The 26961-nt window shown below is 34.0% G+C and overlaps 2 protein-coding genes across 3 annotated transcripts in view; one reads left to right on the forward strand and one right to left on the reverse strand.

Moving 5' to 3' along the window:
* The window catches only part of LOC149778784 (transcriptional adapter 1-like), a 58518-nt gene extending 37504 nt beyond the window's left edge, over positions 1–21014 (forward strand). The window contains exons 8-11 of one of the 2 annotated variants that reach the window (XM_089939546.1): positions 4429–4577; positions 7625–7784; positions 11256–11456; positions 15237–21014. In XM_089939546.1, the coding sequence (XP_089795672.1) occupies positions 4429–4577; positions 7625–7784; positions 11256–11423 (477 nt within the window). In that variant the 3' untranslated portion in view covers positions 11424–11456; positions 15237–21014. Of the gene's footprint in view, positions 1–4428; positions 4578–7624; positions 7785–11255 lie in introns of both variants that reach the window. The other variant, XM_089939545.1, reaches the window with a different exon arrangement.
* Positions 20853–26961, reverse strand: part of LOC149778785 (WD repeat-containing protein 5) — a 49979-nt gene continuing 43870 nt past the window's right edge. Inside the window, exon 14 of the mRNA XM_089939544.1 lies at positions 20853–24372. Coding sequence (XP_089795670.1) covers positions 24272–24372 — 101 coding nt within the window. The 3' untranslated portion in view covers positions 20853–24271. The remainder of the gene's footprint in view (positions 24373–26961) is intronic.

Consider the following 26961-nt stretch of genomic DNA (forward strand, 5'->3'; position numbering starts at 1 on the left):
CTGACTGGTTTGTCCAATACAGTAATACCTCGAACATTCGCGAGGTTAGGTTCCAGAACCAGTCGCGGATCAGGAGGAATCGTGAATGTTTGGTACAAGTCACTAAAAATGCTAATAAATGCTTATTTCTAGGGTTTAAACCCTAAATATGACCCAAATCATGTTCCCAAAGCACTTTAATTTCATTTAAAAGTTAGCTTAATACATTACCCTTAAAAAGAGAAATAAATGGTTGACGTAAAAATAGAGTACAGTATCACCTTATGGGTATTTGCCACACTAGCGCATTTACAGTACGGTACATGTATACTAATATTACCCCTATACTATATTCATTGGCTGCTGTTTTCTTTTGCACTCACAGTAAGGTAAAACCAAGTAACGAATGGGACTGTAAACTTAATGACTGACGTTTTCTTTGTCATTGTCAGGAAGGTAAACTAGGTAAACTTCATATGTCACAGAAGTCATATAATGAAGGTACAATTCAATAAAATAAAGAAAACATATACGTAGAGGGTACCCATGAAAATTTCGCGAATCCGTGAATTCGCGAATCCAGAAACGCGAATGCATGATGTATTACTGTATATTGGATGCCACATGTTTTGCATGTGAACAAATAAATAACATTTGATGTTGCACAGTTAGTATCGCAATGCATATTAAAAGCTTCTTTCGTATTATTACTATTGAAAGAAGTATTTTCATTAATAAAAGAACATTGCTAACATCTAGGTTTATTACATTTAGTTGATGATCCTTTTTTATATGATGTTTTTTCTAATTTAGAATTAAATTGGAAATCTTTAAGATTTTTAGTTCCTTTATAAGCGAGTGTGGGTTTGCTTTCGTGTAGCACTTGCTTTACATGATAATTTTAATAAATCCCAATATTTATTGATAATCTTACCTATATTAGGCAAACTTGGATTATATTCAATAAAAAAAGGAATGATATCTTCATTTCTGTTTTTGACTTTACATTGTAAAGATTCAAGTTGTGTAAGAGAAAATACTTTTTAGAAAGCAGTATTAATGATGTCAGAAGGGTAATTTCTATTTAAAAAATGCTGACCTAACTCTGTCAAAGATGATTTAAAAACAGCATCCTCTGAAATAATCCTATATCTTTTTGATTGACTATATCAAGTACATGGTATCCCGTTTTTACATGAAGAATATTCAACATATTGATGAATATTCGTGTTTTTAACATGAACCATGGTAGTGATGTCATTATTTTCATTTTTCACAACCTCTGCATCGAAAAATGATACTTTAGTTTTAGACACATTGAATGTAAATTTTATTGTTGGATGTAATTTGTTTAAACTGTCTGTAAAATAATAAAGGTCTTCTAATGAATAACTCCAAATCTTAAAGATATCGTATAAAAATCTTAACCAAACATCTGGTTTTAAGAGGTATTTATTTAGAAAATCATTTTTCAGCACACGATAGGCTATACATGGCGCCCAGTATTAATGGTGGAGGAAGAAACCGGGAAAACCCCGGGAAGAACCACCTACCCTCAAGAAGCTACTGGTAAGCTTTCTCACATACCCACATTGGCCAAATCCTAGACTCGAACCTATGCAGACAGAGGTGAGATGGCAGTGATCCGTAACGGAGGGCACTTTAGACCAGTCGGTCACTCGGGGCCCCATCAGTGGTTGTAAAATATGATCAATATATTGTGATATATTATTTGTAATTGAGTTACATGTAGAAATAATGGGTCTACCTGGATATCTTACAGGTAGTGACTTATCAACCGTTTTATATATTTTGGGTAAAATATAAAACTGAGGTGTCCATATTTTATTTGGCAAGATATCTAGTTCATCATATATGGAGCAATTGTGTATGGAGAATTAATTAGTACATTTACTTATTTTTTCTTTAATTTCTTCAGAAGGATTATAGGAAAGTTTTGTATAATATTCTTCATCATTTAATTGTCTTTCTACTTCTTTAATATTATCCTCCTTATTCATTATTACTATGGTGCTAGACTTATCAGCTTTTTTAATAATAATACTTTTGTCTGGTGATGAGGTATGTAAAGAATTAAGTTCTTCGTTAGATGTTTGTAAAATGTTTTCTTTTAAGACTGCTATTTAAAAAATTTTGCTTAGTAGCTTCAGTTTAAAAATGAAGATAAATATCTCATCCACTAGGTGTAAATGATTCTTTTTTATTAAAAAAGGGCTTATTTTGTAAATGAAAACTACTTTCATATTGTGAATATGTACATGATTGTGAGAACAATTCTTTTAATTTTAATGATCTTTTCTTTTTGAAAAATGCTTCTGCTAAATTAATATTATCATGCACTTTGGTTCTCGGACAATATGATAACCCCTTACCTAGAAGAATGTAATCACTATTAGTTAGAATTCACTTACTAAGGTTTAACACAGTTTCTTTTCCTTTTTCGATTTCCTGTTTTCTTTTCTTTTCTTTCCTCCATCTGTTCAGGGCCCCAAGTGGTCTAAAGTGCTCTCCATTACAGATCACTGCCATCTCACCTCTGTGTGCATAGGTTTGAGTCTTGGATTTGGCCAATGTGGGTATGTGAGAAAGCTTTCCAGTAGCTTCTCGTGGGTCGGTGGTTCTTCCCGGGGTTTTCCCGGGTTCTTCCTCCACCATTAATACTGGGCGCCATGCATAGCTTATCGTGTGCTGAAAAATGGCGTTAAACCTCACAACAACAACAACAAAAAATCCTCCATCTGTTCTTGTTTTGTATTCTAATAAATCTCCTATTCTTTCTTTTGTTTGTGTTGTCTCCTTGAGGCTTTCCATTAGTCTTTGTATTGTTGCTATTATGGTTATGTTGAATTCCTGTGTAATACTAGTGAAAGTATAAACTAATATCATAAAAATAAGTTTACTAATTCTTTAAAAATGAAAGTGGATTTTTTAATTAATTCTCAATACATTATGATTAATTATTTATAAAACACTTGATTATAAGTATTATGCACACCATAATTTTTTATTATATAAATTGAGTTTTGTTGACATATTGAACATTTGTCAATAATATATCAAGATATAATATATTATTTTTATTTTGATTTTTTTAAATATCTTTCTTAAATGTGCATTATATGTAATAAAAATGTTAATAAAACTATTTATCTCTCTCTCTCTCTCTCTCTCTCTCTCTCTCTCTCTATATATATATATATATATATATATATATATATATTAGTTTGCTTCACAGTTTGGTTGATCACAGATTTCATGCTCAAACTAATCCTCATTATATGATCTCCAAGCCAGTATACATTCCACTTCACCACAGATGTCACCAACCAGTCCTAGTAACTTTCTTTGAATTGTACTACCAATCTCAACAACACAGACAACTTTCTTTTAGTTGTACTGTCTTAGTAACCCATACAACTTTCTCTGAATTGTACATCCTGTCTTAATAACTCGAACAAGTTTTTTTAGTTTTACAGTCTTAATAACTCAGATAAGTTTCTTTGAATTGTACAACCAATCTTAACAACACAGACAACTTTCTCTCAAATGTACAATCTGTCTTAATAACTCAAACAAGTTTCTTTGAATTGTACAGTCTTAGCAACTCAGAAAACTTTCTCTGAATTGTACAACCTGTCTTAATAACTCAAACAAGTTTTTTGAGTTGTACAGTCTCAATAACTCACATAACTTTTTTGAATTTCACAACCTGTCTTAATAATTCAAACAAAACTTGAGTTGTACAACCAGTCTTAACAATTCAGACAACTTTCTTAGCAACTCAAACAATTTTATTTGGTCTGAGCAGTCAACAACTTCCATTAGCTTGCTCCTGACAATAGATCTTTACAATACATTGGTCCCTGGGGTAGAGGAAAGAAGAAGAATCATCAGCCTCTAATCATGGGCAAAAATTAAATATCATATTTAGTTATTTATTAGACTGAAGATGTAGTAATGCATTTAAAGCTAATTTGAGAAAATATACGTTTTGTCAACAAACATAAATTGTTTTCTTAAGCAGGCAGTATCTAATTAGATATTACCAGACTATTGGTCCTTGCATTAATTAGGGGTGGGGTGTCTTTCACAATAGGTAGTCTTCCAGAACAGTTACCATTTGAGTCAGGTTTTACTGTGAGCATAGATTTCTTGTCAAAATTAAGAGTAAGGTGGGTTTTTCTATTGTATGTTATTAATGAAGCTTTAATGTTTAAGTGATGATGATGATGATGATGATGATGATGATGGTGATGATGATAATGATAAAGAACAAGGACAATATTGGCAAAACTGATGGTTATGACCATTGAGGACAATGTAACATCAAGGATGACAGTTGGCAGTGATAAATGGATTAGTAATTATTTTAATGATGATGATTTTAATGATGATGATGATAATAACAATGAACCTGTTTATTTCTAGCACCAGCTGAAAAAAATAATCAGTCAGGTTTTGTCAAGAAGGAATGGGTACAAGTTACGAGAAAAGCGCTTTCAGTATGCATTGGGATGTAAGGTTCCCAATCCCTACTTACGTCACAGCATTTTAATTCAAGACTCAGCATTGGAGAGGTTGGTTTTAATTTTGCCTTAACTATGGCTCATGTTGTCTTGTAGATATTGAAAAATATTATGATATATGTATATTGATATATTGAAGTATCAGATCAAAGCTATTTTTAATTATTGGCTGATCTGTAGTTGTTTAGGTTTATTCTCCTTCATGTAGAAAACACTGGCATTAGTGCTTCTTTTCTGATAAAGGTGCTGTTTCCCAAATATCACATTTGTTTTTAGCATATATAACGAAAATAGTGTCTAAAATATCCTAAATAGTGTAAATATCCTAAATAGTGCCTGAATTCAGGAATAGTGTCTCAGGTATCCTAAAAAGTGTAAATATCCTAAATAGAATCTCAAGCAGCCTAAATAGTGTCTGAAGTATCCTAAATATTGTTTGGAGGCATCCCAACAGAGTCTGAAATATCGTAAATAGTGTCTCAAGTATCAAAAAAATTACAAATATCTTATATAGTGTTGAAAATATCCTAAACAGAGTCTAAAATGTCCTGAATACTGTCTGAAGTATCCTAAATAGTGTCTGAAATATCCTAAACAGTCTAAAATATCCTAAATAGTGTCTGAATTATCCTAAACAGTCTAAAATGTCCTGAATAGTGTGAAGTATCCTAAACAGAGTCTAAAATGTCCTGACTAGTGTCTGAAGCATCCTAAATAGTGTCTGAAATATCCTAAACAGTCTAAAATATCCTAAATAGTGTCTCAGGTATCCTAGAAAGTATAAATATCCTAAACAGTCTAAAATATCCTAAATAGTGTCTCAAGTATCCTAAATAGTGTCTCAGGTATCCTAAAAAGTATAAATATCCTAAACAGTCTCAAATAATAGTGTCAGAAGTATCCTAAATAGTGTTTTAAGTATTCCAAAAAGTATAAATATCCTAAACAGAGTCTAAAATATCCTAAATAGTGTCTCAAGTATCTAAATAAGATTGTGCAGAGTTAAGCATGGCATCTAGGTGGCAGATATTACTGGATACACATGAAGTCACAGACATACATATCTCTGCACTTTAGGCATGTTCTTCTGAAAATGTTTTTTTTTATATGGTGAACAGCATACATTTTCTCACTCTCAAGACCTTCATAACAATGAAAAAAAAAAAAAAAAATGGATCAATGTAACAAAATAAAATTTCTGCACCAACCACATATCTAGCTAACAAGGTTTCAGCGAATCATCTAGCCATTGATGGAGTGGAAGTAACTGTAAGCTGAGTTTTAAAAATACCTCCATTTCGGTCAATTTTCATAAAAACGTTTTTCAAAACAGGGCCAGAGGAAAAAGTATAACCTTATTGCATGGTCTTCACCAAAGCCATTTACAGTTTCATTAAAATCCCCCGAGTGATGATAAGCACAGATGGACAGGTAGCCTGATGCGTAGGGGTAATTATAATAATTCTCAGTACTTCTGCAAAGAGAGGGAATATTGTTATTACCCCCATGCATCAGTCTACCCATGACATAGCTTGCCTTCACTTCTTTTGTCACATCAAATGGAGGATTTTAATGAAACTGCAGGAGAGATAAGTAGTTGGTAGGTATGCACAGTAACTTAACTGTTTTCTTTGGCCCATTATTCTGGAAATATCTTGAAAAAATTATCAGAAAAGGAGTATTTTGGGAAGTCAGCCCTTCATTACATCTTCCACATTGGTTGAAAGATTGTGGTGAAATGTTTTATGCTAGATATATGGTTGATGTATATGCACAGAATGATTTTCATGTTTTTAAAAGCGTGTTTGTGGAATTTTGTTTAGCATTGCTTCTCATACACTGGTAGGCGATTTTATTGAAACTTCCACTGTCCCTATTTCTTTGTAACATTTCTTTAAAAAAGTATCAAAGGAAGAGGTATATCTGCCTAGAAGATATTACTAAAACCTTGTTACCTAGATATGTGGTTTTGGTTTTCCTCTCATCCATAACTGTGGAAATTTCTTGAAAAATTTATAAGAAAGGGGAATTTTGAGAATTGAACATGTCATTGCTTCTCAGAAGAAACTGTTTAAGAATTTTATTATTTCTGCATTTAGTAAAGAGTAGTCTCTCCATATGTTCATCCATTTACCCATCTGCCAGTCTCTCCATCCATGTCAAAGATTCTCATCACTAATCCTCACACACCATTTAGAGGATTGGAGAAATAAAATTAAAATTACTGGTAGAGAAAAACAAGACTAAAGTTGGTTCCAACACAGTTAAAAAAAAGTGCCTTTTTAACTAAGCAGTGGTTGAACAGCTGGTTAATTTGTATATAAGTAAATATTATTGTTAATGAGGAGAGAGCTTGAAATAAGCTTAGGTTTGTTGTTCAATCCTCTATATCTCTTGTTCAATTTATGTACTTTCTATGATGACTTCTTTCAATAAATACTATTTAAACCAATTGGCTACTTTTCACAAAACACCGTGGATAAATGAATTTAAACTTTTTAATCTGATTTCAGTGAAGTATTTTGTGAATACTTCAGAAATGATACTCTTTTTAATATTAAGATTTTCACAAGAGGATTGTGACATTTTTATTTCCATAAAGTAGTATAACTGTATGTTAGATGTTCATTAGCATATATTGTCATATGACAGTCAGAATACCATATTAATACCAGTTTGTCAAGTTTTATATAATCACAGACACACTGATTACTTGTCACAGTGGCCTGGTCTATGTTTATGCATGTAGGTGTCTTATAGATTCATCCATTTTCCAACACCTAGAGGACTTTCTTACATAATAATCCATTTTCCAGCCAATTTGGGTGAAATTTTCCTGCTATACTCAATGTTTATTGGCTAAATGAAAAAAGATTGTATATAACACACTGTTGTTGAAAGAGACTTATTTTAATTAACACATGTAATGCAAATTTTAATTTATCTATTTGTGGACCATGGAGTCAGGAATAAAAAAAAAATTCTTCTTATCATAATAAGTAGGGGATTTTGTATCTGCTCAGGTGACAGGTCACTTTACCAGTTTGGCTCATTCAAGTATGATTCTTATATTTTATCGATTATACCTTTTTCCTCAGTGAAGCAACAACAATAACAGACAGTGGCAACCATATACCCAGTATCAAACTTCCATACGACTTTGCTGAAAGTCATGCAGCTCAACAAATTTCCATGGCATCCACTTATGCTATCAACAGAGGACCAGTCACCTTATATGATCTGCTAGAAGCTTTGCAAGTAAGTTACAGAACCAGTTTATGTCATGTTCATTTCCAGGTTATTTTTTTTTACAGACAGCTATAGTGTGAGCTTCCTTTCACTACTGTGGACTCTATTTTTGCCTCAACTTTGAAGCATGAGACTTTTCTGAATGAGACTTTTCTGACACTGTCATTTTTATTTACATAGGCACCAACAACAAGATTTTGCATTTAGCTCTGTTTTCTGGCACTGTTACTTGTAATTAGAAACTTGTATTCCTCTAGTTTTCTTTTTCTTCAAATATGTTACCTTAGGGTAATTCCACTACCTAGCAAATTCAGCCCTTCGGACAAAAATATGTTAGTGATATTTTGGTGCTTATTTTTGCAACAGAAGTGCTTAAAATTTTTTGCTTGTCAAAAGTGGAAGTCTGAATCATTCTTCCCTTCAGCACAGGGATTGACACCAAATTCCTGTTTTTAGTTACTACTTCTGCATGCTTATGTGCATTTTCATTGGATGAGTGATTCTTTTAAGTTTACTCACTGGTGTGTACATGATATACCAGTTATGTCTAAAGTACCACCAAACACTCCCACTGCCTCCACCAAAAAAACCCCAACAAAATACTCCAATATTTTGCTGTATCTTCATCATGACTAGCTTCATCATTCAGTAATCTTATCCTATAGTAGATACAGCAGGATTCTAAAGTAACATAGCTGTGATTTTACTGTTTACATAACACAGACTCTTACAGACACTCCAACAAATATATTTCATTTAGGGTTGCTAGGAGACCATTTGTGCATGTGATGTCTACAGTGGATACTTGTTACTATGCCTTGGATGATCCTGCAGGGTCAGACAAGGAATGCCATATGATGAATTAGTGTTACAGTCATACTATTCAGCAGTTACTAAATCTTTTGTCCCTAGCTGTAACTAAATCTTTTTCTGTCTAGAATCCCTCTGATTCTTATACCACAGGCACAGGGCATCCATCAACTCCTTAGCTCTTTGTCAGGAATCACCTCTGTTGATACAGCTCCATAGCTGGGTTATGTGCCTATAGCTAGTTATGTAGCCATATGCTAAAGGTTTCAGGGACACATATTCAGGTACATCTTCTCAACATGTTTTGTTGATTTGTTTGTTCCTTGTGCAATGGTATGCAACATCTAACAGCCTTTTATCTAGCTGTATGTCAAAGGAGTGCAAAGTGCATAGGGATGCCTGTAAGTATATGCATATTCTGCTTGTATCTTCTTGGCTTGGTAAAATTTATTTGTGCTGTGGCTTGTAACATCTCACAGCTCCTCAGTTGCATAGTGTATGCGATCTTATTGACCTTCTTTGCTTAATACTTTACATAAATGGCTCATATATTCGGTTGGGTAGCTCAGCAGTCGTCCCAAATGCCATGGCTGTATCCATTAAGCTCAGCCTCAGAGGAAGAGATGCATTCATAGCCATGTTTGCCACCCTCATATTGAACCCTCTATCTTCCAGATTCTTATTTCACAGTGATATAGTGGTCAGAAAACATGCTGCTAGAATGCAGGCATAATGCTGGCCCAAAAATCCAGTATATGGGGAGAGGATGTCTGATTTCAGCTTAGCTTGTCAGAGCAACTTTCTAACAGGAAAAGATGGTTTGACAGTCTTGCCCTATTCTGAAATGGAACTGGAGGAAAATCAATCTTCCCCATGGAATGGGAGATGACCTATGGCACTCACTTGAATACACACTCTATCCGTGAAAAGATTGGACTCAAGTTCCTTAAGAACATAGGGGGTCCTGGGTGGCTGAGTGGTCCAAGACACTCGCCTTTATGTATCACTGACATCTCGACTCTGTCCATGTGGGTTCGAGTCTTGGCTTGGCTAATGAGGGTATGTGAAAAAGCTTGCAAGTGGCTTTCAATGGGTTTTTGGTTCTTCCTCCACCAAATGAACTCGCTTCAATGTATAGCCCATCATATGCTGAAAAATGTCATAAAACCCAAGCCAAACCAGTCCTTCACAACATAACTGCATCAGGATCTTACTTCAGGCCTTTTTATTATCATAGCTGTCCAGCCAACATCTTTGAGCAGAGTTCAACATTGCCAAAGATTGGCCTCCTAGTGCCATTCTGAATGAAAACCTTACTGGTCAAGGCAGAGTGTGGGCATCCCTCTGTAGCAAGCTGTGAAATCCTTTGCTGCACTCTTGCTTTGTTTCATATTCTTGTGAACAAGAACAAATTGTATCTCATTCAGTCCCAGCAATTCTTTTATCTGTGTATGGATCCAGAATCCATGTTGAGTTAAGCTAAGGTGTGGCTCTTTAAGTGATGTGGGTAACCACTGGTGTTATCACAAAGGTTCATTCTAGATAAACCCAGTGGTTCCCCACATAATAATAATGACAATACTACTACTACTACTACTAATAATAATAATAATAATGTATATGTTACATATTCTTTTTAAATGTTAGTCAAATTGCTGGCATGCTAAATATTATCCAAATATGAATTGAAAAAGTTTCCTTGGTAAAGAACTTCTGCTCATACTGCATTATTATGGTATGTTTATCATATACTATAAAAATGATAAAAATCTATAATCTGCTTATATGACATATTTATAACTTAGAGAATGACAGTTATGGTTTAGAGAATTATGTTACTGTAGTTTTGTATTCCTTTGGTTCTGGTTGTTTAATTGATAGGTATCTTGCACACTTGATATTTTTAATGAATGGAATAATTAAATAATTTTTGCAAGCAAAATTAGTAACTTTATTTTGGGAGATTTCAAAATAAAACTTCTGGGGCCACTAAGTGAAACTGAGCCACCAAATTAATGTAGTGTGTTTGTGTGTGAGTGTGATTTGGATTTTTAATATAGGTTTAACAAGTTTGTAGTCATGTTGCTACAATGTCTGCAGTGTGGCAGTTTATAGTGATGTCTAGCACTGCGACATCATGCTGCAGATTTTTAACATGATGTCCCACCCAATCACATTACTCTGACACCATTCCCACCAGTTCTAATGCTAACCTCTTTATGCTGAGTGCCAAGCAAGGCATCTTTTTGTACCATTTTTAGAAGTCTTTGGTGTGACTCGCCTGGGTTTCAATCTGCGACCTCATGCATCTGAGGTGGATGCTCTAACACTTAGGCCACTCGTTAGCCCAAAGTCACGTAGTAGAATCATCCATAACAGGTATCAGTGTAAACCAAATCACAGTCTTGTATGGTTCATTGTTTTTTATCTTTGCATTGAGCCCATTTCTTATTGATTATGGCTTGTTTTTAGGTCAGTTTTTCACATACTATTGCATGTAGAGTCATGTAAATTGGTACTTAGAGGTGTCAATCCAGAGGAACCAAAAAATCAATGATACCACATGAATAAAACTGAATTTACAGTATTTATGTTTTTTTGAGTGACTTGACACCATAGCACCAATAATTGGTAACATTTCGTGATCAGTTTTGTTAACATTTATTTCAGCTGTACAGAAATGCCATCCCATCTCATACAGTATATGCTACAGCTATAGAACGCATCATTCATAAAGTCTGGCACACAAGCAATGAAGAACTGGAGCAGGAAGTTACTCACAGACAGGAAGTCCTGGTTAAACAGCAGCTTGCAACACAACATGCTCCTGTTAGATAGTGATGATACAAGCTAGTGCAACTGTTCATTCATGTACATCATCCTATTCTTTTTTACCATTAATTTTTTTAATATATATTGTGAATAATTATACTTTAGCATATTTAAATTGTTGGCTGTTATTGAATGTAAAAATAAATGCATGCTATTTGTTTCATGAGATTTGTAATGAACAATTAATTTCAAATAATAATATTTCCTTGCTGAATTTACAAGAATTTTATTCTGGTAAAAATTTACTGTGTACAGTTTATCAATTTGTTATGTATTTATCAGTGCAGACATTAAATTATCATGGTTTTTAGCATAAAAGGGCAATAAAAATGGCTTATTCCTTGCATTGTAATGGTTAATATTATCTATTGTGATAACTAATGATTGATTCAGACAAGAGGTATATGATAGGTTTGTGTTAATTCCCTCACTCTATTGCCTGCAGAGGCATTAAAACCAGTCATCACCTGGTTCAAAGTGACTTATTTTACATTTTGAAGATAGTACAGTTAAACCTCTCAAAACCAAATTTTCTTTATACTGAAATCCCATCAGTTTTCCAAAAATGTTTGGGGCACCAAAGTTTTTCTGTTGTTGTTTTTATAAATATTATCATTTATTTTCCCTGTAAACCCATCTACTCAAATGTTTTTGTACCAAGTTTCAATTTGGCACTTCAAAAACTCCACAAAACCAAAAATGTGTGTTAATATTGATGGTCCAGAAATAGCCTGTGGTCATGATTAAGTAAAACACCTGACATATATTTGACTAGAAAAACTTACAATTAACAAGTACTGGAAACAAACTGTTCTTCAGAAAAGATGTACAGCTGCAACTGAAGATGTAATTTAGTCCCAAATCAAGGCCATTCTTTGACTGACTGTTGCAAACTAACTCAGCTTGTTCCAGCTTTAAAAAATCACCCCTTGTGAGGTGTTGAAAAGACATTCAAGCCTTTTCTTCTAATTTGCATATAACTTTTGTAAAATCCTAAGTAAGCAGGGTCTTGCTGAAGGAGGTGGAGGGAAGTGTTTGATTTTCTTGCAAATACCTCTCTGGTGTAAGTAATATGTTTGTACATCATTTACGTATACAAAGAATTTTTTCTTCACCACTTCCCTCAGTAAACTGAAAATCTCTCAAAACCAAAATGTAAATGTTTCTGGCTTGAGTGGTTTCACTGTATTTTTCTCAAGACTTGTACCTCGCATATGGTTGACAATAAAGTCAGCAGCAAACTTGTAAAGTTATACTATGCAATGAAACAAAATATAGGTCACTGTGTTCAGTATTTTATTATACATTGTTAGTGGAAGAATCCAACTCACCTTAGGCAGTCATTATCCTGGACGAGTATGAATATGAGATAATAAGCTTATTATTTACTATTATATGGCCTTTATTTCTGAATTCAATTTTTAATAAGACTTTGTAAATCAGCTTACACTGACAGTATTTCAAGATGGTTTATATATGGATTCTGTGAGTTCATTTATTCTTGTATTGTTTTGTTTTTAACAACTGATATTTTTATAGAGCCCATGATGGTTTTATCAAACCCTCATGTGCCCATCAGCTCTTGCTTGTGAACATTCTAGAAACTTTATTGTAAGTAGATTTCAGTCAGATTTGGTACGGAAACTTGTATCATCATGACCTTGGACAAGTTCTGTCATGAGGAGCCACCCTGCATATGATTTTCCTGAGAGTGTGAACTTTAAGAGGTCATATTTCTATTAAAGTTTCCAAGTAATATTTGATGGTGGGGTTCAGGACAGACCAAGGAATGCATGCTGGGTGCACTGATTAACTCCCCTTATAATGCCAAGTAGGTGTATGTACTATAATGGTGTAACTATGAACAGTTTCTAAGATGCAAATCAGGGCCAAATCCCCAGGGGTAAGGAGAAATCCAGTGGAGAATGCTGGCTGTGTAAATGACTTATCCTTTTCATGTTGGTGTCAGGGTCACATTTCACAGCAGTGCTTTAATAGTGGTCTTGACATCCAGGCCCAAGCCTTTTTGATATCAGTAGTTCACAAATGGGAAGAGGGTACTTGTCTTTACAGAAGGAATATTGTTTGTTTAGTCTTGAAAATCATGGTTTGTGGCAACTACAGAATCTGTTAAAATTACTATCCCAAGAACAGAAAAAAATTCACAGTATATGATTAGAACTGTGTTGACAAGGCTAAATAAAGATTCAAACTTAACAACACACATCAGGTAAGCAACATTGGATCCTTTAGGGCCTTTTGTGCCAGTAGATACATGATTAGCTGACTTGATGCAGAGTTTTGCTGTTTTTGACAGCTTCATCTCAGGGTCTTATTGTTCACCATATGAAATCACATTATGATTAGTTATTTGTTGTGATCCTATAATTTTATGATGCTTAATATTTATTATGATGAATGCTTATATCTCTCAGCATAAAGGTATCTGACAATTTATGGATAAAAAACTCAATACAGTTTTGTTATGTTAATCTAACTCATTACATTTTCATAAAATATATTAGATGAATATAATAGTCTGATTTACTTGTATGAATGGAACTTTTGAGTATTTTTTTCTCTCACTCCCAACAGTCATACCTCTCACAGGAGGTTACCTTCCTTGGGAAGGATAACACCACTGCCACAATGCGGTAAAATTAGTGTTAAATTGCAGCCTTGACAAAACCATACAAATTTATGATGACTGATACATAATTGAGATATTATGCAATCTTTTCTTTACAATGTCTTTTGTACATAATGTGAATAATTTTACTAATACACAAGAGGAAAAAGTGAGGAACTCTTTATTTGCCAAGATGAAAAACATGGTTGACGATATAACAAGGTAGCATGCAGTATGTCACAATATACCAAGACATAATGAAGTACAATTGAGCCACTTTACATAGTCTAGTTCAGTCCCACTGTTTTGAATTGGATTTCAGACTTTTTGTTAGAGAGGGTACATTAGATTCAGCCAATGTTTTAATATACAGAGATGATGGACTGAGATAACTGTGATCAATGGGTCAAAACAGCCATAAGCCACTGATATATTCTTAAAGAGTATGAGCTGTGAGGAGTATGCCAGACAATGTGTCATATTAAATTACTGAATAAACTTAGTGGTATTAACAAGGCTGATTGTATTTAATTAATTTGGACATTAATATTGAAAAATCTAAGTGCAGATTTTAAATGCAGTTTGCAAAAGTCATCATTTATGAATGTACTTCTAGTATCACATGTAAAGATTTTAAATGAAAAGGCAAAGCAATCCATCTGTCCATCCATGACATATCAACTTTTGGTTAAAGTTATTTCTAAAGGACAATATCTTTGCATTATTGGACCATTATCCAACTTTTCTGTGAAAGGGGACATTTGTTTATGTTGTAGAAGCGGGCTCAATCTTTGAAATTTTCATATCTGATTTTATACCCCCCTCCCCCCATAAAATGTATCTAGCATCCATGGAAAGGCATTACACTTTGCACTAGATTTACTAATGTATGTGGAACATCCTAGTTGATAAAGGCTCAGAAAGGTCAAGGTTATATCTTTAGCTAAATTGAAATTATTAAAGTTTATAGAAATTGCTATATTTTCCATTTCCCTACACTGCTTCTTTTATTTTGATCAGATGAATACTTTTCTTTTACATATAATTTATCAAGATTTGACATGTACATTTCATTTAAAAGAAATATATTGCAAGTTACATTGAGATTTATGGTTTTCCACATCTATAAACCTCTGTTACATGCTGAAGATACCAGGGCTCTGAATGACCAAGTGGTATTGCCTTTTCAGTTCACCTGTCTGTGTGGAATCCAGTCTCTGGCTTGGCCAGCATTGGTATGTAAGAAAGCTTGTTAGGAGTTACCTACAGATCAGTGGTTCTTCTCATAACTTTTCCCAGGTTCTTCCTCTACCAGATATATTGGCCACCATATAAAGCCTATCATGTGCTGAAAAAATGGCGTTAAAACCAAGAAGCTGAAGATGTGAAATTAGACATGGCTATTGTAAAACACATTATTGTATCTACTAACTATAATTTTCAGATACATGAATATGCATCATTATAAATCAATTTTTTTAAATACAGAGTAAATACTTGTATACTTTTAGGGTATCTTGTTTTTCTTTTGTACATCAGAAATCAGCATACTGGTATCTTAGGATGAATATCAAATGATCATTGTTTGCATCAGAGTTATTGTTAAATATAAATTGTTCAAATGTATTAATTCATTCATCAGCATCTCATGATGAATATCAAATTATCACATTTATTATGCAGTATAAACTGTAAAGGCAAGTGAAAATAAATTAAATTCATTCATTTGTATTTATTAACATACTATTCCCTTGTTAGTGCTGCACTGTATCACACCTATATATGTTACTGAAAGGTAACCATTTATCTAATTTGTCTCTAAATCTATAGATATCTCCATGAGTTAATAATGGCTGTTCCAGTAAAATATACTTTGTACCCAGGGAAGGCACTTTTAAGTGGGGTAGTCACCCACAGATGCAATTTAGGACTTTGTATTATTTTCATTTAAACTCTTCAAGTAACCATAGTACCCTGGCATATATTTTTTTTTAAAGCGCCTTCCCTGGGTGGCTTGTATGTTTAAATGGAACATCCCATACCATTTATAACTTAAAAGCAGCACAAATAACAAACAAGAGTTTCATGAAGAGACTGGGGCTCATTTGGCTGAAAAGAATAACCAGGAATCTGTGAGTCCATACTATTGTTTTTTCATTCTTTTGAACTGCAGAGTATTGAAACCATGTCACATATTGGGAAACTCCAAATTTGTAACATTAACATTTATGCAAGATACCTGGAGGTAAAGTACATAATTCTTTCTCATGACTTTTGATCTTGAATTTGATATTATGGATAAAAGATCATTTAACTTGTCTCAGACACTGCCAAGTTTGGTTCGATCGACCCACCCCCATCAAGCTATTGTAGTCATTATTCAATGTAATGTTCGGATTTATTCAAAACTGAGTTTCATAAAAATCCATTCATACTTGATTACATTAACATGCTCACAAGCCAGTATATCTATCCCCCCAATGTTTACTGAAATGCATCCTATTCAAAGTTTGGTAACATTTACATGAACCAGTCACTGTCTTATTAAGTTTAATGAATACAAAAATGCAAGCAATACATTTGACCAGTTAGGACTGGTTTTTAAACCCCTTCACAAATATAAAGTTGGTGGTGGGAATCTGCTTGATTTTCATTCAGAACCATTTATATATTGCAAGATGTGTTCTGGTAAAAAAAAACATGACAATGCCAGATTGCATTCAAAAATAGTGATATGATCATTTTAATGGCAAATTTGGTGTCGTATTTATGAGTACTATTTTAATTGAGAACTTGGTACATACTGCTGTTCTGTTCAGTGTCGGTACGACCGCATCTTCTGGAGAAGATTTGTTGGTTGAATCAGCACAATTTTAATATAGAAATAACTACATACTGCACTTAAGGAAAAAACAAACATGTTGGCACAACCATTGGTTCAGGATTAGTAGCTATATGTTTAGCAATAGCTGCTGTGGCAGCAATTGAGGGTAATCATCATTACTAGCTACTCGTAATGAGAAGCGTTTTAGTGAAAAGGCAAATTTCTTAGTAAATTCGGCTTCTCTGAGATTACCCAATCAGATCAATGTTGGGAATATGCTCTGCTACCTCTTGAATCCAGCAAGCACAGAACGACACAAAAATGTGCTTTTTGTGTCTGTATTCCAGAAACTCTTTCCCACCCTTCCCCTTACTGCTAGGTGGCTGTGGTTGTCTATCAGTTGTATGAGCAATATTTCACTGATAATTCTTAACTTTGATAAGGTGTGGGAGGCTTAATGGTAATGTGATTAGGCAAGTATTATTTGAGAAACAATTTTCCAGGAGAGGAAAATGCTATGCATCCTAGGTCTACTCTACCATGGTGCCAGGTGGTAATTAGATTTCTTCCCTGTAACCCGTAAACTGCACTCTTAATAAGAGAACAGCACCATTGACGGTCACCTATACTGTTGATGAAGTTGACCAGGAGAGGATGACAATGTAGATTATAATTTTGTATTTGACCAAGTGCATTTGTTGAGACCAAAGGAAAATGCATTAAACTAATATATGATTCCTTGGTAAGCAAACTAAAGGAATTTGTGTGAAGCTGGATTTATTGGGATGTGAAAATGTGTCAGTCAAATTGATACTGATTTCAAATTCATTGCTTTTATGGAAAGTCTAATTAAATGAGCTGATTCCATTATGAACTTTGGCACTGCAGTATATAGGTCCAGGTGATTGAGGTCAATAATCAGTCTGAGTTCTCCAATGGTCATTGATACAACAGAGGTCATGGAATAAATCCTGGAGAATTCCTTTTTCCAAATGGTTTCCACCATCTATCTGTCAAATAATGACCTGATCAATACAATTTTGATTGCCCATTTGTATAATAAAAGAGGCTGATCCAACATTGATGAAAATGGAGTCTGGTGCCAACTAGTTGGCTGTCAGTAGATGGTGGTGGGGACAATAGTGATTGTTTTGCTTGAGAAAGAGAAACCTTTCTTCTCATCCTTTTATCCAATTCCCTCCTATATTGAGGAGCTTGTCATCTCCTTAAGTTAGATTGTGGATGAAACCATTGTGTTCCTGAACAGTATTTGACCTCAATGTTTGCATAGAACATATATTCAGTGGGGTGGAGGCAGTTCTTTTGCTTCATGCCTACAAACTTCCTCTATCTTACGACTGAATAATAAAAGTGACCTACAAGGAAGGATTTGAGTGATGACAAGCAAAGATGGGCATCTCTTCTCACTAAATCTAAATTGGCAGAAGCTGTCCATGTCTGCTATTGAATGGTGGGCTGCTGCTATGTTGATAACCAGAGATGCTGCCAGGAATTAATCTAACATGGAAGCCCCCCAAAAAAACTTGTCACAAAAATAAGGTGGAAGGAGAAAACGGCCCTAGTTCAATATTAACACTTAAATATCCATTTCTCTTTAGTCCTGCTCCACCCCTTTGACAGTCTACTAAGTTGCATATACATAGCTTGTTTAGGCAGCTGGAACATGTATGGAAACATGGAAACTGTTCTTTATGGTTATGTACAATTTTATACACCTCACATGTACTGACATTTGGATACTTCTGCTCCAAAATAAGATTTTTCACTAACACAAAGTTTCACTTTCTTGAATTAGTGCTTTATGACTACCATGCCAGATTTGCTCTCTGTTCCATAATGCTGTATTAGGATTTTAGGACCATGTACAGACAGAGGTGTTTTGATCAATAAAAATATTATTTCTTTCTAAGCTGCATTTTTTTGGTTTATTAAATTTATTTTAACCAAAAAGGGCTATATAGATTGTAGCAAAAGATCCTTTAGGGATAAATTTTTTGAGACAAGAAAATGAAAATTGCACTCTACTTTTACATTGTCTTCATTTTAATTCAGTCTGTTATTCTGCCTTTTCTATATTTAATTTTGAAATACTGCTAAAATGGGGTTGACTGGCATGCAGTTTCTGTCCATCCAGCATGTACATTGGACTTGTATCCATTTTTGAGTTCATAATCACTCACTGTTATCTCCATTAACATGTTCCCAGCTACATACAGTTTCTGTTCATCAAGCATGTTCATTGGACTTGTATCCATTTTTGGGTTCATAATCACTCACTGTTATCTCCATTAACATGTTCCCAGCTCCAATAATTTGATATACCTGGTAACTTTGAAAATAAATTACCTTCCATCACAATTATCAGCCACACTGGGAATCAGCTATTTTGAGTTTTCTAGATAATGTGCATTTGTAAACCATCCTTGATACAAGGTTCAAAGTATGACAGAATGCTTCTTCCAGGGCCCATTGAATCAAATTTAACATGCATTAATGTCAAGCCAATGAACTCAAATGTTTAAACAAGTAATGGAGAAAAACCTGTTAAGACAAGTATTACATCTCTACCAGCTCAAGTCGTGATAAGGACTTTAAGGGTTGAATACAATAGTATACTGTACAGAGTACATTTACATATGCATGACTTGAAACTAATTTGTATGAATTCTTACAAATAACTGGTCTCAAAGTGTGCGAATTTGTACAAATTCTGTGATTCATACAATCGCACACACTGGCAGCATCTCTTGACAACTTTGGTGATCTTAACTGTTGAGTCCCAAGCATGGTTGATATCTGCTTTTTCAGCAAGTCAGAAACTGGCTAGCAATGCCAGCTCCAACAATGATGACGTTGTGACTAAACCTTGGTAAGAACCACTGGCCTTTGGGAAATTACTGGCAAGCTTTCTCAAATCCCTACATTAGCCAAGTCTGAGAATCGAACCAATGCAAACAGCAGTGAGACGGTAGTGATCAGTGACCACTTGGCCACCCAGGGACCCACCTGTGATATTCAGATTATTAAAAAACTGTATATATAAATATTGTGCAATGAATACCCTCATGAAACAGATAAACACAAGCATACCACATACACATTTGTGAATGGGAGTAATGGCATTTAAAACATTAACAGTATTTTTGTGCTCTGCAAATATCTAGTGCTGCTAACATAACCCTAAATTTATCCATTTTTTTTTGTAAATTTTAAAAAAACATCAATACCAAACTGAAGCCATTTAAATAAAATAACCATACTTGTTGCTTAACCAAGCAAAAAATACATACAGTGTGTGTAAATAAACAACCAAAAGTGAGCATGATATTGTCTTGGAATGCAAGGTCAATAAGACAATTGAGACCAAAACTATGAAAATTAACATGCATAATGATTACATGTAGTAAATGCCTTTATACTGTTCCAATTTTGTCAACGTATGGCTAGTTATCCACAGGACTAATGGAGATTCTGTGAGAGGTAATGAACAAGCTGTATTTTGTATAAACGAAAGCAAAAAGCTGGTTAACAACCATAGGCACCTTGTGGTGGTAAGGGGAAGTAAGGGGTGAAGTACAGATGGAAAGATGAATATATCTTTCTGTGATTGGTGGATTTGAGATATAGGATCTTCATAATGCTAATGTGATTGTATAATGTATTCAAAGGAGAATCCCATGTCAATAAGACTATCCCTTCAAATGGATTAGCAATTACAAGATTTTCAACATAGCTGTGCAATGTTCAAGTTCTCTGCTATGATTCCCCATTATTTCTCGCTTCTAGTATACTTTTGTTCAAAATACCTATATTCCTTGCAAGAGTCACAAAATTGTGCTATACCATTAAATATTTTTTTTGGTGTGCGAGTGAAACAGATGTCAGTAATCACAAGTGATAGTAGTGTCTGAACATTCACATCCAAGAAAAAAAAAAAGATTGAGAGAAAATGAACAATATGTTGTATTTAAAAGATTTTATTTATTTCAGATTTAATGACCATGTAAAAATGTGAAAATGTTAATGACCATGCCATGAACAAAACTGCAGCTGCCTTTATGATCTGTATCCTTGGTAACAATAAAATTATAAGATTTTTCATCCTGTCCAGACAATACTTAATTTTATCAAATAAAAACAAAACATTATTACAATCCTGTGGTTGTGTTCTTTGTCTTTCACCCTCAGGAAAGTTTAATTTATTCATACTTGGTGACATCATTCATGTAAAATATCATAATATGGGTTCCACTGAAAGCATGTTCTGCTATTACCACTTTTATTCTTATTATCTTGTTAATATTAACTGCCCATCAATGATAATATACTGAGGGCTGTTCCATTTAAACATACACGGTACCCAGGTAAGGCAGTTTTTAAAAAATATATGCCAGGGTACTCTGATTTTACAGAGTTCATATTAAAATAATAAGAAAAATCTAAATTGCATCTGTGGGTAAGTACCCCGCGTTAAAGGTGTCTTCTCTGGGCACCATATATGTTTTAATGGAACAGCCCTGATACTCATGGCGATTTGGAGCCTTTTATCTGATGTGCATCTAATACAAATCTTGAGAGTGGTGTGAGGTTGGGAAAGTCAAATGATCAAGTAGTGTTTAAGATTTTCCATAAAATATGTGAACAGCATCTTCCAGACATCCTTCCAACCTTTAGTACAACCCGAGTGCCAAAAATTGGAATAGGGCAGCTGTGTCAGTAATTTGTTTGATTCTCTAGGACACAAGCTACTCAACCTCTACAATGTGCATGTCAATGTTTTCAATTCTGCATAATTAAAATTGATTTTTTGATTGGTTGTGAGGGAACAGTCATTAACTTTCACAGCACACAAAAGACATGAAAATGATTTCTATCCTTGTTACGATAATTTTTATTGTGAATATAATAAAAACATCATCAGAAAAGAACTTAATATAGACTGCAGTATCACGTTGACAGCATCTGGAACCAATCAAAATGACCCATTCAGGCCCCACCAATCAAAATGACCCATTCAGGCCTCATCTGATCAGCACCATAATGCTGTCAACTTGATGTGATACTACTAGTTACTGTACTGATAATATATATTTATTGCAAAAACTCAGATGCAAAACTTAACATACAATCTTGAAGACACTGCTACATCACCACTGTCAGAAAGTGATATGCATGTCTCACCACCTGCTATATGCTTGATTGATGAAAACACAACATTAAAAAAAAACCAGGACCCAGGTGTGAATATGTACTGGCAGATAAAACTGTTGTGTAAGTTACAATATGCCGAACCTATAGAGTGAAACTGACTTGAGTGACCAATGAAAACTGTACTAATGTTTCCACACTGAACAAATTTAAAGTCATGTTACAAATTTAAAGTTTATTCTGATTTGCTTACACAAAATCTGAAGCTCAAAAGTTGTATGATTTCCATTCCAGCTTTTTTATTCACAGATTCATCAGTCATATAAGGTAGTGTGATAATCTCTTTTGAGAGACAACTGGCTTCAAGAGACCAACTTTGCTGGCAAACAGATGGTTTATCAACACATTGCAGATTTACTGCATTTAAATAAGAGATGCATGTATTCACAAATGGATCTTGCAGCATGCATTAAACTGGCACATTTGCAGCTGGCATAAAAATGTAACATAACTGCAAAGACTCTGATGTGTTGGTCCAAACACTAAATAAATTACATACATAAATGTACTTGCACAGTAACATCAAATAAATAACAAAATTTCATTGCATGAATATATCATCAAACAGTCCATATTGCTTCTTAGCAGTCTTCCAATATTAATAGGGATGAAAATCCAGTCAAAATATTTGTGTCTTTTTCAGAGTACTCTGAAAAAATTCAAAGAGAAGCAATCCTTCCCTAAGACTTATTCTATTAATTTTGTGATAATGAACTATCTGCAGAGAATTTTTTTAGAGTAGAATTATCTACAAAGGTGTAGATTTCCAAGCACTTTCTCTGAGCTGACTTAAGACAGATGTAAAAACATACTTTCCTCCATATGCTGAATAGTGAAAAACTAAAACTTTCATCCACTTTTTACACTGGCTCAGGTTACATGCACCTAACATTTATTTTTAAAAAAAGGCAAGAGGGTAAGAGACAGGGACCCAAGGCTGTCACAAAGCTTGAATAATGAGGTCAAGATGACCCATTTTTTAAAAAGGTGAGACAGCCAAAGTGTACAAGAGCAAAAAATGTTAACATTTTTTGTACTGTCAAAGGGGGCATGAAAAGTAGATCATAGTAACCTACACTAGTATATTTGTGAATATGTATGTGGATGAATGGCAATACTAATCATGTGATTGTTCAAGTGTTGACATATGAATCTAAATACAAACTCTTTAACTTTGTTAACATGATTTGAAAAGAAAATTGCATTATTTAGCCAAAGAGCTTTTCATGGCACAAAATGACTGGTTCCCTGTCATTCTGCCACAAACACCGTGAAAATAATCAGGTATTTTTTAAAAAAGATGTTAGTACAGGTCTGTGTTTTAACCCGATTTCTGACATCTCAAAATATCTTTAAAGTCTTCATCTTTTCTATAAGTGACAAACTGTCAAGACATAAAATCATTTAGGCACACAAATAACTTACCGTCAATTCACAATTATTTGTGGGCTGCCAATTTTCATGAGTTTCATGCCAGCTACAAACTTTAAATTTAAAGACATTAACAATGGTCAATCTGAACAACATTACTCCTACACATCAAGCAGATCCAGAAATGCAAGTACCACAAATATTTAGGTCTGTTCCATTTAAACATACAGGGTACCCTGGGAAGGCAGTTTTATAAAATATATGCCAGGGGGTACACTGATTTCACAGTGTACATATTAAAATGATAAGAAATTTTAAATTGCATCTATGGGTGGGTACCCCATTTTAAAAGTGCCTTCTCTGGGTCCCATGTATATTTTAATGGAACAGCCCTTTTTAAATTTACTTATGTTTTTTTCAAATAATGAACACTGATACCCACAATAATAAATGAAGCTATGAAAATTCCTTTTCAGCATCAGCAATACAGGCCTTTACTCTTGCTGAATCTGAATTGAATTCTGCAGATCACAAATCACTGGCTTAATTCGAGATAAAATGTATAGTCTGGTTATGCACCTTCTCCTCAGCCAATTCAGTTAGCATGAAGAATTTTAAGAAATGCATGAATGTGAATGATTCATCGACAGTTTTCAAGTTTTATGACATGATGTTATTACTGACTTATATCGCACTCATGTAATATCACCGAAGGCATTGTCATATTGACATATATACCAAAGCCACACTGGTACAAATGGTAACAGTAACACCTTGATATTCACAATGTCCAGTGATATTTTAGACATCACTTTTCCACAGTTTAATTGTCTTGTCATTTTCCAAAGCTGCAGAAGCTATGATGTTTTCTGTGGGATGGCAGGCACAGCAAAGAACAACATCTGGAAGCAAAGAAATAAAGACTTGTTATTCCGGCTAATTAAACACAGTTCATGATGTAACTGTATTATTCTATAGTACAAGTCACATGGGTCATGTAGGCATTCAACACCGACTATTTCAGTCAAGGGTGTAATTTTTTAGAATCTGAAAATTAGTGTTAAATTTTAAAAGAACAATTTATATTTATTTTCAAATGAGTAAATGTGCATACATGACCCATGTGACTTGTACTATAGTTTATGACATGATGTTATTGATATGACTGCAATATCACACACATGTAATATTACTACAAGGCACTGCACAAGATTATCGTATATAACCCGTGAGAGTTATCTGAAACCTGTAATGTCTGTATTTTTTGATCTTTTATTCTTGTTTGCCAAAATTCATACATTTAATAGAATTCGACAAATAAAGTTTTTCAAAACAACTTTTCACCGACAGATTTAGGCAGATCAGAGCTACTGAGGTAGGAACCAGAGTAGCTGGTGACTGTTTTAACATGAACTAGTTACTATCATATATATGCATCACAACCAAATCTATCTTGAAAAATGTAATTTTGTGAGGGAGAACTAATTTAATTATGTAATACATACCTACTACTACTACATTGCTACCCTCTTCCAGAATGTTAAGTCCTTTCTCCAAGCTAAAATACTCCTTCCTCCAATTATTATTTAATCTGTTCTTTCAATTTTGTTTAAAAGTGACTTTACCTGTTTACTCCCAAACTTGGTTGAGACATGGAAATACATAACCTGCATTTACAAGTTACACTATACCCGTAAGAGAGAGAGGTTTCATACAAATTGTAACGGTAATGTTATGGCAATGCCTACAATATAAAGAAAAGAATTCTGTTTGATGCTTGAGTTACTAAGGAAATTAATCATTTAACAAAACTCGGATAGGTGCTTTGTTTGCTTTATTGGATCTTTTCATTCCAATTGTTCTATACTTTATTTGAAACAAAGCTGAAACAGTATTTATTGTTATAGTAGTGCCAACAATTAAAATGAAGATCCTGTTTGATGCTCGACTATTTATTTTTATAGCAGTGCTGTCAATTTAAAATGATAATTCTCTTGGATGCTTGATGGAATGTATAGCAGTATAGATGGGATCAACCAGGTGTGTCAGTATATAATTTAATCTGTTTTACAGGTGGAGGTGTGAAGCTAGGATAAGGGAGTAATTCCAACTAACATTCAAAGTAGTCTGACACTGGTGATGCATAAATTTGCCATCTTCTGCTCTTTTTTTTCAGATAAGGTGTTGAGGGATTTGAAAATTGTTGTTTTATCGTTATCTTAAATATAAGAATTTTAGAAAAATTCAGTCAAACCGGTCTGATTTTCCCCCTGGCAATTTTCCCCCCATATATATATATATATATATATATATATATATATATATATATATATATATATATATATATTAATTAAATAATCACCTGCTTTAAGCAATCTTGGGTAAAGTGTTTCCCAAACAAATAATGGTCTCTTAGCAGCCATCGGAGGGCATCAAGCGTCACTGTTCTTTGCATGCAAATTAAACTTTGACGAGGAAGGCATTGTTAGTGTAAGAATTGATGTATAAACTCAGTCACACTGTCAATGCAACTCAAAAGCATAAACATGCTGAATTTGAAAGCATGTGTTTCTGTGATTTGGATTTTTAACATAGCTTTAACAATTTTTCAGTGATATCGCTATGATGTCTGCAGTTAGGCAGTTTACAGAGATGCCTAGCACTGAGGCATCATGCTAAAGGCATGTAGCATGATGTCCCACCCATTATCCTGACACCAGGCCAAACACTAACTTCTTAATGCTGAGCGCCAAGCAAGGCAGCTGCTAGTACCATTTTAAGTCTTTGTTATGACATGGCCATGGATAAATTCAAAAGCGAGGTGTTTTTGTCATTAGAGAGAGTGAGAGTTGAAGCAATCTGGTAGCTGGATGGTAGTAAAAGTAGTCATAAGGATGGTGGTAAAAGTTATACAGTAACAGCAGAAATGAGTTGCCTTTTGTTACATGTATTATTCTGGCATTTGAAAAAGTTAATCTATGAGGAGGTCCCTTTTTGTTAGGTTCGACTGTTATTCAATATTTGTACAACTTTTCTGTAAAGGCACACAGTTTCAGTTTTCTGTTAAAAACTGTAAATACATTATGGACTGACCATTTAATGATGGGGGGAGAGGCTGGAACTTTTTTGAAAAGAATTTTCAGCCATCACATAAAGTGGAAGAAATATATTCTTCCACGGTTTTATGGAAGAAGAAAAAACCTATTATAGACATTATATTTAGCTGAATTAATTACCTGAAGTTATAAAAAAAAACAACATCCCCAATTTCAGCTCCCTGCCTCCAATGGTCAGTTTCTTCAACTTTTCATTCCCTATTGCACAAAGGCTTTTCAAAAAGCAAATTCTTTGTTCTTAATCAGCTGTGCAACCAGTTAATCCAGACATTGTTTGAAGTGTGAACTCAAGTTCCTAGCCATATTATACAAGCTGGCCATTCCCAGAGTATGTCCCGTTTCAAAATCATTTGAGTTGTCAGTTAGTAGTAAAAT

This window comes from Sinohyriopsis cumingii, chromosome 17, assembly GCF_028554795.1.
Source record: "Sinohyriopsis cumingii isolate HCF-2022 chromosome 17, ASM2855479v2, whole genome shotgun sequence".
NCBI classification, from domain to species: domain Eukaryota; kingdom Metazoa; phylum Mollusca; class Bivalvia; order Unionida; family Unionidae; genus Sinohyriopsis; species Sinohyriopsis cumingii.